This window comes from Penicillium oxalicum, chromosome VII (genome assembly GCF_001723175.1).
Source record: "Penicillium oxalicum strain HP7-1 chromosome VII, whole genome shotgun sequence".
In the NCBI taxonomy this organism is placed as follows: Eukaryota; Fungi; Ascomycota; class Eurotiomycetes; order Eurotiales; family Aspergillaceae; genus Penicillium; species Penicillium oxalicum.
In genome coordinates, this window is record NC_064656.1 from 2531081 (window position 1) to 2545377 (window position 14297).

A 14297-nucleotide genomic window follows, 5' to 3' on the forward strand; every position below is an offset into this window, starting at 1 on the left:
TCGACGACAGGTTGAGCATCTCACTGAGATGGATCGGCACAGCGGCAGCGCAGTGTCTCCCAGTGGCCATCTTTTGTTCTCTGCTGGTCGAAGCCGCAAAAGTGGTCTCTCATCTTGGGGCGCTTCCCGGATGGTTCACACACAAAATGAAGATAACCAAGGGAGCCCGATATCGGATCGATGGCCAACCCCACGCCGGATCTCAGGCGCACTACGCTACTCCAGCAGGATGTATGAAGAAGACCAAGAAGATCATGCCTTTTGTTTCTGAGAGGAAAAAAAAAGAAAGGATATAAAAGATGCTGATTTGTTCTCGACGACGTATGCGATAAGAAAGTATACAAGTAGACATTCCAGGCACATGATACCGAGCTATCCAGGTGACATATGAAAGTGCCGTATGATCAAATCAAGCTGGGGCTTGATCAAGTGGTGCTCAGCTGTGGTGGTCGTGGGTCCCGTCAGCATCTCATACCGGACCGTCGTCCCTCTTTTCTTTTCTTTTCCAGGAGGAAGAACGCTTACCCATCGCACTTGTGGCTGCCTTCGGTTGCTGGGTCCTTGCACCCGCTGCTGCAAAGCTTGGGGTGACCCACCATTCCGGGGTTCATGCAGTGAAACAGAACATTCTTCACGTCCTCGTTTTCATAATCGGTGCCCTTCAGAACCTCGACGAGATCCGCCTCGGTGAAGCCTGAGTGATGCGTGAGCAATGGTTCCAGGTATGGCCTTTGCGGTCGCAAGTGACAAGGTGCATTTCTTACCTTTAGAGCCAATCAAGACATCGGAGCAGTAGTCGAAGCTGGGTGTGCACGTCTTGTCGGCCAACCCGGTGGAAGCCAGGGTAAACAGGGTCAATAGAACGGAGGACGCTTTCATTGTGAGGGTTGGGTGGGAAGACAATGGACGACGGGTTCCTTGAGGCGGCTGGTCGTCGAATGACTGCGAGGCACTGGCCTGGCATTTATACATCCAGTCAGGTCACACATGGTCGGGGGTGGAATGTGTCTTGTGTGCGCTATCGAGGGGCATTGCAAAATGCCGTTTCCTACGTTCTTGTTCAATAGTTCCGAAAGCTTGCTTCCACATGATGGCTCGTGCTGTGGAATGTGGCATGCCCACCCTCGCCAGCAAGGTCTCTCGAGGACGATGACGATGTCCGCGGTCAACATCACAGAAGGTGGAATCGTGCGATATAGACTGGTCTCGATTTCTCCGGGAAACTTGGACGTGGATTCCAACACAGGATCTTGTTGTCTGCCTAGGGATGCACACCGATGAGTGCATTTCATCAAGCCCTGGCCGTCATCTCGTTGTCAGATCAGTCTGACCCTTTGATCCTCATGGGCAGAGTCTCAAGAACCATATCACTACCTGACTGGTCCATTTGAACTCAGTTTCGAGGGTGCCTGGCCCTCATGGAAAAGAAAAAAAAAATGAAATGGATGGCTTCATGCCTACCTCCACTAGTCTAGCAAGGAAAAATGACTCCATATATCTGGAGACTTGGGTTCACATCTACCCGACAAAGTCTTCCCAGACTCTCACACCTTCATCTATTTTCGCTAAGATGCGTATATATCTAACACGTCTACGAGGTAATACCTTGCTCTATCGCGTTCCGCCTCACTTCCTTAATTGGGTAACTCGACCCGTCACGGGCATCGCCCTCGTGGTAGCTGACAATGAGTGAGCCCCGCACAACTCCATTCTGGAGTACTGCAGCACTGCTTCGTGATTCAACCTACCATCGCCAGCGGCGGATTCACATTTCAAAGAGTTTGCAGTCGTTTATCTTCTCAATCGGGCCTGCAACCGCTGATATCCCCAGCTTGGCGGCTGCCATACTCACAATGCCGCCCGTCACGACACCCGACAATCCAGAGGAGTTTGGTATGACAACCCTGATCGTTTGCGACCCGGCTTCCTGTCAAGAGAGAACCCCCAAACGTGGAGACATGATGACGCAGCGTTCACCTGGAATGTAATTGACCAACACTACTGACCCTTTTCGACCAGCAAGGCTCCGGACCACAGATCCAGGCCTTCCTCGCCCCAATCCAACCCCGGCGTACTGGCAACACATCCCGCACCCCCTGGCAAATGCCCGATCGGAGAGACTGCCCTCTCAGAGAGACTATGCCATCATTGGCTCCGGGATCACTGGTCTCTCCGTGGCGAGGACGTTGCTCGAGTCTCATCCCAGTGTGACCGTCTCGGTTCTCGAGGCTCGATCGCTTTGCTCTGGAGCAACGGGGCGCAATGGTGGCCAAATGGCTATTAATGCGGGAGAGGAGTACTCCCATCTTGCCGAGGCGTTTGGACCCAAGATGGCAGGTGAGATTGTGATGTTCACGCTGAGGAATTTGCGGGGAATGCAAGTTCTAGCAGAGGAATATGACGCGGTTGAGACGAGTGAAGTACAGCAATTGACCAAATTGCGCATCTTTATGACAAACGACAAGCTTGAGGCTTTCAAGCAAAGTATCGCTCGTTTCGAGGCAGATCATCCTGCCTTGAAGGGAATGTATACTCTGATTGACGCCAGCACTCTTCGGAAGGTAAACCGAACACTTCATTATGGCATCGTGCAGAGTCCCGGATGAGCCTTGAACTAATGATCGTCCTGGCTCGTGTCTCACAGGAGCATGGTATCCACGAAGCATCTGGTGGTGCTTTGCTGCCAGCCGGAACTGTCTGGCCCTATCGCTTGGTGACCAAAGTGTTTGAAACGCTGCTCAAAAGATTTCCAGATCGACTGACTGTGGAAACCAACACTCCAGTCACTGCGATCGAGATGCATGATTCTTCAGCCGCCGCCAACTCGGCCCACGCATACTCGGTGCAGACTCCTCGTGGATCAATGACGGTCGGCACGGTGGTATACTGTACAAATGGATACAGTGGTCATCTGCTCCCAGCTCTGAGAGGCCTCATTTACCCGTTCAAAGGTACAATGACGGTGCAAGATCCAGGCACGTCGATGCCGAATCGAGGAGCCGCGCTGTCGTGGGGATTTCACTACCCACCCACATACGACCCCGCCACTAAACGACAGATGTATGGGCTGTACTATCTTGGTCAGAGTGCGACGACAGGCTACTTCTACTTTGGAGGCGAGAACAAACGCATTGATGATGCCGTTTCGGCGGATGATAGTTTCGTTGCGACTTCATCGGTTGACCATCTGCAGTCGGTACTACCGCGGTTCTTCGGGAAGGAGGAAGTCCATTCTTCTTGGAATTTGGTCGGCTCCTGGAGTGGAATCATGGGTTTCACTACGGATGGATTGCCGCTGGTTGGGCGGCTATCGTCCGCATTGACTGGGCGGAGGGGCGAGGGAGAATGGATCGCCGCGGGGTTCAATGGCTACGGAATGGCAAACTGTCTGCTATGCGGAGAAGCTCTGGGACGCATGATGTTGGGACACCCAACGCCGGAATGGTTGCCTGGCGCGTACCAAGTCAGCGAGGAAAGATTGGCGAAGAGCGCGAGTCTGTCGGAGACAAAGAAGACAGATTCCAGGCTTTGAATCGAGGTATGAAGCATGCCTCAATCGTGAGTTGTTAATCGGATGGAGCACAGTATACCTCCGAGCGCCTGCGAAAAAAAAAAGAAAGCAACCTGCATTGTGCTACAGATAATTACATTAAGATGAATCATTGCATCTATGATTTCGGTGAGTAGGTATAGGAGTGGGCAGGAGCAGACGACTGATACGAGTGTGTTTCTCGTGTGCTTCGTCACAATCATCATTGTCCCCTTTGAGGGATCCGACATCAATTTTTCATAGCGCCAGCCGAGCCTCAGACCCTGTCGCCAGGTAAGGTTCGACCCTCTTGCATTGGGATGTTTTCCACGTCGTGCCCGGGCTCGACTGAGCTGATGCCGTTCGAATGCACAGCCGGACGACGGTCATCTGGACGAGACCAGCTGTCTGCACCCACGGAGCTTGGGAAACCCATGCCTCTAAAAAAGGCACGCCGAGCACTGCGCGGGCCCCATGTCCATCCAGCACCACGTTGAAGAGGCAAATGATACATTCGAATGCCGATCCACGCAAAGAAAATGCCAATGAGGGCACCGGCGATGATATCCCAGCCGTGGTGTCGATAGTCAAACCATCGAGAAGACGCAATGAAAAAAGCCACGCAAGTGGGCACGAAGACGAGAATCATCGACAGTACGGGCGGCGCGGCACCACGATTACGGACCGAGGATCGATCATCGCTGTAGTCGTCACCTTCGACGGGGAACTGGGGAAGATACGGGAAAACGACCGAGCCCTTTGCCGCGAGCCAGAGGGTCAGGTAGCCCAGTCCAGCAAAGGAGACTTATGATAAGAAACTCTAGTTAGCGGTGCATGTTTCATATGGTCTGCCTGTAGGACGGTCTTTAGGGAAGGGGAGTTCAAGGAAGTCTTACAGGACGCATGACCACTGGGAAAGCTGGAGAATCCATCGATACGTAATGTACGATCCTGATTGCGGCAGATCCTCCAGTCTACCATACTTGGAGCGCCTGAGATTTGTCCACCCAATCCGCTCACAATATACTGCGCGATGTTGGACGTGTCCGGATTGCAGCGGCCGAGGAGATCGGGTCGTGGCCTGCCCAGCAGAGTCTTCAACCCCTGCGTGGCCGTCCAGGTACTGGCCAGTGCCAGTCCCAATCCCAACCAGCCGGCATTCCACTCCCAGAACTTGCGAAGAAGCAGTTGCGACATTGCCGGCTTTGGCCCTCCGACCGCAGCAGTGCCGGGAACGAAGATCGCCCCCACGAAGACAATGACGGCGGGCGCCAGGACGGAGGCTAATATCAAGGCAGCGGTTGAGACAGTTTCGTTCTCTTTGTAGGGGTAGGAAATGCTCGGGTCTGAGAGGTAGAATGCATGCTGGTTCGGGTCTTGCTTGTAGAACCCATAGCCGATCAGGGCGACACCACTATCCATGGAGAATGATTAGATGAGAAAAGAGCTCTTGATTTTGTCGCGATAGGAGAGGAGAGGATCATACATGATAAACACCCAGTCGATGAAGTAGGACAGGATGAGCATTTTCGAGATGTGCGCCATCACGCTCTTTGGGGATATCGGTCCCATCTCTCCGTCGTTGATCGATTTTGCCCTATGCGGTTGGGCCAGTGTCGCCAGAGCAAGCTATTTGTCCTTCAGCGTGTACGCGCCCACACTCGAGTCTTCTCTATCTGGCCTTTGCTGTCGATGATTATGACTGGGGCCTGGCGACGATGGGTGCAGTCTGATGGAGAGACCGACGGATACGACGTAGATACGATGCGGATGCGAGTTCCGCGATCACTCCGCACGAACTGGAGGAAAGTCCCTTTCCCCTAACCCTGTTTGTAATACGCGTGGCGGGCTTGCGAGCGTGCCTAGGCGATCAATTGTAGCTGAATCGAGCGGACGGCGACCTACTGATTTCGAGGACGAGCTGGGGGAGAAGGACACTTGACAAGGCACAGGTCGGATGGATGGATGCAACCGCAAGGACTGCCATGACGTGAGCAAGGGAACGACCGGCGATTTAAGAGATCAGTCGCAAGCCTCCGAAGGGCCAAGGGAGGCGTTCACCAGAAACGCTTCATCGAGAGTTTAATGGAAAGATGCGGCCGAGCATTTAAGTTTCTTTAAGCCACCCTTCTCAATTCATACAGGATCTTCTGTCAACGAGCCAACAATTTCAACCGTTTAGTACGTATGGAAACTTCCACCCTAAAGGAGCAGGTGTTCCTCCGGGGCCGTCGCTCCCTCGCGGACGTGGCTGGCAGTTCCTTTGAATCGATCCGTTGGTAATGTGGCTCGGCTTCAATTACTTCATTGGATGAAGCTGAGCACCCAATCCCGATGTCCGGAAGGGCCCGTGACCTCCCGACCCTGTCCCCTGCTCGGACTTAGGAGGCACTACAGGGCGTATCCCCGAATCTACAGCTCCCTGAGACACGTGACCTTGCTTGGTCTTGTCAGCATTGACCATCAATTGTCGTTCATGGCCTCAAGACGCGACCAATGGTAGCTGCACTCACACACGATTTGACCTGTCTTGAGCCAAGGGGGTTGAGCTTATCTGGTGCGCCACGTCTGACTGTTTCAATGAGACTGGAGCTCGGAGCCTAGTTTATCTCGTCCTAGGATAGTTGTTAGAGGTAGGCCTCTTTATAGGTCCCTTCTAGTAGGAGATATACATCCATCATTGATGGATCCGCCTGTCAGCCCCCCAGGCAACACATTTACGCCTACCTGGTGGAAGACCTCGGTTCCAGGGAACTAAGATTCAGCCGCGAGGAGAAGCACTGGCTTTCAATCAGCCGCAATTGGGACTCACCCATAGGCCCTTTCTATGTATCTCGATGATTGGTGTTCAAGCCGCCATCCATCCATCCATCCATTGGATCATTAGCTAACCTTGTGGTCTTCGGTCAAACTGATCAGGGCAATGAATCTTCTTTAGTATGTCAAATATTTGAGGTTACTTCAACAAGTTGGGCTTGTGGTTTAGTGGTATAATACTCCCTTAGCATGGGAGTGGTCCGGGGTTCGATTCCCCGCGAGTCCACTTTTTGATGTTTTTGCACGCCACAGGAGTGCCTCCTTTTTGTCGTCCTTTGATACTGAATCTCGATGCGATCGGTGGTCCGTATCGACGGGTAAGCCGCCGGTGGACCACGAATCATCGATGCTATCCCGACCGGGTTTGTCGTGTCACGTCAGCTGGTCCTCGAGTCTCAATCGCTCGGAGATGCATGACACCTCGAGTCACGTGAATGGATACCCCGCTCCAATCCCCAAAAGGCCTAGTGCGACTGAGCGGTGACATCAGTGAGCCCCTCCTTCCAGAACGGTAGGTCGGTTTTCCACCCTAAGAAAAAAACCCCCCCATAACGAAAAAAGAATAGCGCGGATGACACTGAAGAACAACAGCCGCTTGAAACTGGATGCACAACAAACGTCAGAACAACTATCCATCGCTGGCTCACTTCCCACGAATCCAACCGGCTGGACTCCGTCACTAGGCTCCACTTCGCTACATCTCCCTCCCTCCGAAACTTTGCATCGCCATAGAACCACCCCATCCTTTGCTCAAAGCAAGTCCATCAAAGTACTTAAACGGGTCTGTGACGAAATCCGTCTGGGTATCCTCCCCACTTCTGCTTTGTCTCACCGGAATTGGGTTCAACCCCCCTCCCTCTGCCAGTCGTCCACTGCTCGTCATTAGCTTTCTCCCGTGCGGTGATTTATCTCGAGAGCGAGCTCAGTTCTAACAACCTCACATTCTTCGCTCTCTCCAAGCTCTCCCTCTCAATTCGCGAAGACAACATAGACTCAACCTTGTCTTGGGAAGAGGTCCCTCTCACCCCCCAGTCTCAATTGCAAGATGGACCCCGCTACAAAACCTGTCGTCCCGCCCAAGAAGCGCCGCATTGGCGTTCTCACTTCGGGTGGTGATGCCCCCGGTATGAACGGTGCCGTGCGGGCCGTCGTTCGTATGGCTCTGCACTCCGACTGCGAGGCCTACGCCGTCTACGAAGGCTATGAAGGTTTGGTCAATGGCGGCAACATGATCCGCCAGATGCACTGGGAGGACGTCCGTGGCTGGCTGTCGCGCGGTGGTACCCTCATCGGCTCTGCCCGTAGTATGGCTTTCCGCGAGCGCGCTGGTCGTCTCCGTGCGGCCAAGAACATGGTTCTGCGCGGCATTGACGCCCTCGTGGTTTGTGGTGGTGATGGCAGTTTGACCGGTGCTGATGTCTTCCGTGCCGAATGGCCGGGCCTTCTGAAGGAATTGGTCTCTGCTGGTGAATTGACCGAAGAGCAAATCAAACCCTACAATGTTCTGAACATCGTCGGACTCGTGGGTTCGATCGATAATGATATGTCCGGAACTGATGCCACCATTGGCTGCTACTCGTCCTTGACTCGCATCTGTGATGCGGTCGACGATGTCTTCGACACTGCCTTTTCGCACCAGCGCGGCTTCGTCATTGAGGTGATGGGCCGTCACTGCGGATGGCTGGCTCTCATGTCTGCTATTAGTACTGGTGCGGATTGGCTGTTCATTCCCGAGATCCCCCCTCGTGATGGCTGGGAGGACGATATGTGCGCGAGCATCACCAAGGTATGACCCTCCCCGAACGTTTTCTCGAGGAAGTATGGCGACCTTCATGCTGACTCAATTTGTTTCCCTCCCGCGTGCAGAACCGTACCGAGCGCGGCAAGCGCCGTACTATCGTCATTGTTGCCGAGGGTGCACAGGATCGCCAGCTTAATAAGATTTCCAGTTCGACCATCAAGGACATTCTCACACAACGACTGGGTCTGGATACCCGTACGACCGTCCTCGGACACACTCAGCGTGGTGGTGCTGCTTGCGCCTACGACCGCTGGCTCTCTACTCTGCAGGGCGTGGAGGCTGTTCGCGCCGTTCTAGACATGACACCAACCTCCCCGTCCCCCGTGATCACTATTCGTGAGAACAAGATTATGCGCACTCCTTTGATGGAGGCTGTTCAGGCCACCAAGGACGTCGCTGCTAAGATCCACGCTAAGGACTTCGAGGCTGCCATGACCCTCCGTGATCCAGAGTTCAAGGAATACTACCGCGCCTACCTCAACACAGCTACCCCGGATCATCCCAAGATGATGGTGGCCCAGGAGAAGGTAAGACGAGACATACCTGCTGAAATAAGCATTGAGCATCCACAAAACGGGATGCTGGCTGGACTCGTGTGGCTAATCTCTTGACGTTTCATCTTGCAGAAAATGCGCATTGCTATCATCCACGTGGGTGCCCCCGCTGGAGGTATGAACCAGGCCACCCGAGCTGCCGTAGCCTACTGTCTTACTCGTGGACACACTGCCCTTGCCATTCACAACGGTTTCCCTGGTCTGATCCGCCATCATGCCGACAAGCCCATTAGCTCGGTCCGCGAGGTTCAATGGCTCGAGTCTGACAGCTGGGTGAACGAAGGTGGTTCCGACATTGGTACTAATCGTGGTCTGCCTTCCGAGGATATGGAAGGCACTGCCAAGTGCTTCGAGCTCTACAAGTTTGATGCTCTTTTCGTGGTTGGTGGGTTCGAGGCCTTCACGGCTGTGAGCCAGCTGCGCAAGGCTCGCACGCAGTACGATGCGTTCAAGATCCCCATGGTTGTGTTGCCTGCTACCATTTCGAACAATGTGCCGGGCACTGAATACTCGCTGGGCAGCGACACTTGTCTGAATACACTGATTGAGTTCTGCGACGCCATTCGCCAGTCCGCTTCCTCATCGCGTCGCCGTGTCTTCGTCATTGAAACCCAGGGTGGCCAGTCCGGCTACATTGCGACCACAGCTGGCCTTGCCGTAGGCGCTGTCGCCGTTTACATCCCCGAGGAGGGCATTGATATTAAGATGCTCTCTCGGGATATCGATTTCTTGCGTGACAACTTCATTCGTGACAAGGGTGCTAACCGAGCTGGCAAGATTATCCTTCGCAACGAGTGTGCCTCAAAGACCTATAGCACCCAGGTGATCGCTGATATGATCAAGGAGGAAGCTCACGGGCGCTTCGAGTCTCGCTCAGCTGTTCCTGGTCACTTCCAACAAGGTGGCAAGCCATCCCCCATGGACCGTGTCCGCGCCCTTCGAATGGCTATCAAGTGTATGCAGCACCTTGAGAGCTATGCTGGTCAGAGTCGAGAGCAAATCGCCGCAGATGACCTATCTGCTGCCGTCATTGGTGTCAAGGGCTCCCAGGTCCTGTTCTCACCCATGGGGGGCGAGACGGGATTGGAGGCCACCGAGACCGACTGGGTGCGCCGTCGCCCCAAGTCTGAGTTCTGGCTCGAGCTTCAAGATGTCGTCAACGTTCTTTCTGGCCGTTCCGGTAACCGTGCCGTCGACACTTCGGTCATCTACGATAGTATGTAATCCCGGTCCTCCGGACCATCTCCCCCTCTCTCGTTGTCCGTCTCGTGGAATATTTGCTGCCCTCTTGCGCAACCCATTGGACTTTCTGCGCCCTTGGTTCTCTTTCCCTCTTTGGCACGGTGCATGCGACTCGCGGGGCCAATTTTGTGGAGACCCCCATCCCCAGCCTTTTCATCTTCATTACCGGATATTAATACTTGCCGCTTTTCTTTCCTACCAGATCCCGCCACGGTCCACGTTATCCCCGCTGTCCCTAGCTCTGCCTGAAGGGCCTCCCCAATCAACGGTGATATGATCCTTCTGACCGGACACATCAAAACATTGTTTTCCAGATCGGTTCCGTCACGATGCCGAGAAACTCCGGTGCTCGCTATGAAGCCCTCCTCGCATCCACCTGTGAGGATTGGATCGCCACTCCGCCGTCACTCGCATGCCATCGAAGCAACGTCATTGCCATGGAACCTCATTAATGCTTGTATGATGATATGCCCCCCTCTTCACGCGAATTCGACACTTGGGGTTTGACCATCTCGCTCGCGAGCTTCAGATTTGAGGCGCTTGATCTTTTGCCGTGAAAATTTGGTCTACTCCAACGTGCCATCCTTGAACTCTTTTTATGAATTTTTCTTTTCCTCCGGGGGCTTTTAGGTTTCAATGTACAGAGGGCTCTTGAATTTAAGTCATCTTGATGGGTCTACAAGATACCAATAGACTCGGTTCACACACAAAGATTCGAATTCGGAAGCTAGGGATGTTGACGAATGCACCCAATCTAATGGGTGATGAAGGATGTATTGTTATTTGGTCGTAAAACATGAGAGTCCTCGCTGAGTCGGTCGAGGCATGATGGGTCGCCTCGGAGTTGGAGAAGGATAGGACTCATAGTATCAAATGACCTCCGCTGTGAAAATGGCTCGGCGACAGCCCAGTGGGTCTGGTACACATGCCCTTTCCATCATGTGGAGGGATTCACGGCGCCCTCCAATTCATCCAAGAGGTCGACGGTCTCGGCTGGACTGGCAATCCAAGCCGTTGTAGAAGCCAGCCGAGCCTGGAAAGGGACCCTGTCAGCAAGTATTCCTTTCGTGGCAAGACTTTGCCCCTCTGCCAGTGGCTTTGATTTCTCTTTCTCTTTGTTCTGTTCAACCCCATGCACTTACCTTGAAATCATTGGCACCTGCCGACAAGAATTGATCGCCAATATGAAGGGTCTTGGAGGGATCAATGCCACCAAAGTATCGTTGACAAGCCCGGACACCCCACGACTTATCGCCAATGTCGACGAAGACGTCGTTGCCACCTGCAAAGAAGGAAGGTCTCGTATTAGCCGTGAAATTTAGTTCAACATTTTCTGCGGGTCCTAGTCTCGGCCAGAGCTCCGCAGGCAGAGGAGGAGGGGACAAGATATATTGTTTTTACCGTTGAATGCACAGAATGGAAGTCGAGCACCGACCGCCGACCTCTCGACTGTATTTTGCACCACCAGGACGGTTTCCTCCAATTGTTCACGGTTAATGCGAACTCCATTCACGGGGTAGACTCCGACGGCTCGGTCCTTGCGCAAAACCGCGGCGGGCAGACTCAGATTCGCGGCACAGGCTCGCAGTGCTGATTCGGCCAGATCAAGGAGCTCTTTGATATCTTTCTCGTTCCATGTGCGCATCTCATCGAGTAGCCATTCCTCTCGCGGGACATAAGTCAGGCGAACCTCGGAATCGGGATCGAAACGGAAGAGGAAATTACTCTCCCCGCCCATGACGATAATTCCCTGCTTCTGGGCCGGGGTCAAGGTGGTTGACTGGTGGATGGCGTCGAGCAGACCGTGCAAACGGCCATAATACTTGGGAGCCTCTTCATACCCGGCCGCCGTGACGATGCCGACTTTCCGCCCCTGCTGGAGAAGACGCAGTATGCGCGGGATGACTGGGTTCTCGGGCGTGAGGCAAGCACCGTCGTCATACAGGGTGACATCTCCGTCAAAAGTGACCAGTTGCACCTCGCTGGCACGGACGAGACCCTGTAATTGGGCGGAGTTGAGGATGAGTCGGATGTCGTTGAAAGAAGGGGCGACGAAGCGGCGTCGGCTGATGAATCGTCGCTGATCTTGATACTTGAAGGCCTCTTCCAGATGCAGACGCGTGAAGAAAGTTCCCACTGTAGGTACCAGTAGCTTGAGCTTGGACTTGCCCGGTGCGTCACGGTCATGGTGATCGACTGCGGCGAGGGGTCGACGAGGATGTCGATCTGGTCAGCGCACTGTGCGTTCTTCTTTGGGTCTATCACCGAATGGAAGGGGATCTCTTTCGCAATCACGAGCTTTTCGAACCAAAAGGAAAGGGGAAAAAGCTTTGGTTGATCATCACTCGGACGGAAGAGGTCCGGTGGAAACGGGGTTGCCTGAAAATACGGCTGTGCCAGGACCGACTTACTGTGATCCAGGATCAAGTTCTCAACATCGCGCATGATCTCCGCATAGCGCTGGTGCGTATCTGCGGCGACCGAATTGAGCCGCTCGCTGGATTCTTGCGTGAGAGCGATGGGATGCGAATGCAACACAAACGGTACGGCCAGGAGTCCCTATCGCCCGAGATGAGAAGGCCGCATTACCCCCAGTGACGTGGGATGGGGTTGCTCTCAGGCCCATTTTTCGGTCTCGGCCGTGACATACCTTGATCCATTCAATCTAGTTTGGCGATATCAGCACGTGAGTCACTATAGCTTTTTTGAGTCTCGTTGACTTTGCGAGGGTGATGCTCACCAATTGATCTCGGCGATGAGTCTATCTCGTCAGCGTTGGGCATTAGCAGAGATAGGGAAATTGTTTGTCCTTGCGAGGAGCAGAGGAGTTACCTTGAGAGCATCTAGATAGGTTGGGCACGGATCAGTAGATGCCAGGCAGATACATTGACGATGGCAGGCTGGTGCCTCCGCATCGAATGAGACTCGGAGGGGGGAAGAAGCCTACACTCGACACGATAGCGGGTAGTCATTGTTTACGCGGGGAGGGGGTCGGGTCTTTTTTTCCTGCCTGTTGGGATGGCCTGTTGCCTAGAAAAACAAGGTTTGATTGAATGAGGTTTACTGTTCTCGCGAAGTCTTGGAAGAGGGTGACGAGGGGGGGGGTTAAAGGACGATCAGGAGGGACACGCTGGTGTCGTTTGGACAGGGGGATGAGTTGGCCTCGGCCGGCCGCACGTCCCTCCGATATCCGGCCGGTGCAGATGGCAATGCGTGAAGCAGACATGATACCACAAGGCGAGGGGAGGCAAGGTCGGCATACAACATGAAGAGCAGCAGCGATTAAGAAGGAAATAGGATTCAGTCGAGCAGGGGGAGATTTCACGACCGGACGAGACGATGGATCAACTATATCGGCAATGACAATCACCGGAGGACTGCTAGTGGGAACGACCAACTGGCCAATCTCCGGGATCCCGCCAGTTGACGAAAGGTCGGCCATGCAGCCTTTCCTTTCCTCCCCCCAATGGTCCCAGCACGGAACATAATCGATCGAGATGGTTTGAAGGACTTGACAGATATATGAAAAAGAGCGGTATCGTACAATATACTTCCGGCACCCGCAAGAGGTACCCTCGCAATCGTACCCGCTGGAGGTGAATCAGTGGATCTATATGGCTTTTGACAGTTTCGAATCCAGGAACCGCAGGAGAGTCCAGCATGCTTGAACGTTGAAAAACCATGGAGAAAAATAAATAAACCCACAGACCTTGAATGTCATGTGATATCGATAATTCCATCGTCTTGAAGATGATTGACGATTGTGGAATTTCTCTTACTTCCCATCCCGGACTGTGATTGGGTCTTGATGACCCCCTGACTAGCGTCGTGAATCGTCGTGACTCATGCTGCCTCACGCGCGAGTCAGAACGTCCCAAGTCGGTGCACTAACCTCGATCGGGACGAATCTCACGGTGGGAAATTCATGAATAAACTTGATTTTCTTTTTCCCCCCTTCTACAAGTCCATTCCGATGATCATTCCTCACATAGTATTTTCTTCCATGAGGGGCCCGTTCCCACCATGTGTTGCCAAGGGGCTCTTTTGGTCTGAACTGATTGGTCTCACAGATGGTGTTAGACTCGGACCAAAGTGCGCTTGGAGTAAAGCTTGACGAATTACTCACACCTGGTCATGACAGTACTATTCTCCGATCGATGGCACCCCCACTATCCTCTCGTGAATTCTACTCTGGTTGACTAGCGACTTAACTCTATCCTCCCTTTGGCATGACACCTCGACCCGCTCCCCGGCGGCTCGTGCGGATCAAGTCCCACTCTCGTCATTGGGGGGAGACAATTCCCTCGTTCAAACAACCTGCGCCTCTCTGCCTCTGGAGGGTGAGATGCGCATG

At 53.6% G+C, this 14297-nt stretch overlaps 5 protein-coding genes and 1 non-coding gene across 6 annotated transcripts; 3 read left to right on the top strand and 3 right to left on the bottom strand.

Annotated features, from left to right (window-relative positions):
- Positions 1-521: 521 nt before the first annotated feature.
- Positions 522-879, bottom strand: POX_g09354 (uncharacterized protein; the record flags this gene model as incomplete). The annotated part of the gene is made up of 2 exons (XM_050118110.1): positions 522-694; positions 765-879. 2 exons carry the CDS (start codon positions 877-879, stop codon positions 522-524), a joined length of 288 nt encoding a protein of 95 aa, XP_049966254.1.
- An 806-nt stretch (positions 880-1685) lies between these two features.
- Positions 1686-3532, top strand: POX_g09355 (uncharacterized protein; the record flags this gene model as incomplete). The annotated part of the gene is made up of 3 exons (XM_050118111.1): positions 1686-1893; positions 2020-2561; positions 2645-3532. 3 exons carry the CDS (start codon positions 1686-1688, stop codon positions 3530-3532), a joined length of 1638 nt encoding a protein of 545 aa, XP_049966255.1.
- Positions 3533-3806: 274 nt separating this feature from the next.
- POX_g09356 (uncharacterized protein) lies at positions 3807-5074 on the bottom strand (the record flags this gene model as incomplete). The annotated part of the gene is made up of 3 exons (XM_050118112.1): positions 3807-4333; positions 4426-4943; positions 5016-5074. 3 exons carry the CDS (start codon positions 5072-5074, stop codon positions 3807-3809), a joined length of 1104 nt encoding a protein of 367 aa, XP_049966256.1.
- A 1426-nt stretch (positions 5075-6500) lies between these two features.
- POX_tR160 lies at positions 6501-6572 on the top strand. The gene has a single exon. It is a non-coding gene; the product is annotated as a tRNA-Ala (tRNA).
- An 819-nt stretch (positions 6573-7391) lies between these two features.
- Positions 7392-9925, top strand: POX_g09357 (ATP-dependent 6-phosphofructokinase; the record flags this gene model as incomplete). Its single annotated transcript, XM_050118113.1, has 3 exons — positions 7392-8132; positions 8213-8674; positions 8774-9925. 3 exons carry the CDS (start codon positions 7392-7394, stop codon positions 9923-9925), a joined length of 2355 nt encoding a protein of 784 aa, XP_049966257.1.
- Positions 9926-10880: 955 nt separating this feature from the next.
- POX_g09358 (IMP-specific 5'-nucleotidase 1) lies at positions 10881-13385 on the bottom strand (the record flags this gene model as incomplete). The annotated part of the gene is made up of 6 exons (XM_050118114.1): positions 10881-10976; positions 11086-11225; positions 11345-12169; positions 12355-12502; positions 12594-12608; positions 13008-13385. The coding sequence occupies 6 exons, from the start codon at positions 13383-13385 to the stop codon at positions 10881-10883; spliced, it is 1602 nt and encodes a 533-aa protein (XP_049966258.1).
- Positions 13386-14297: the final 912 nt, after the last annotated feature.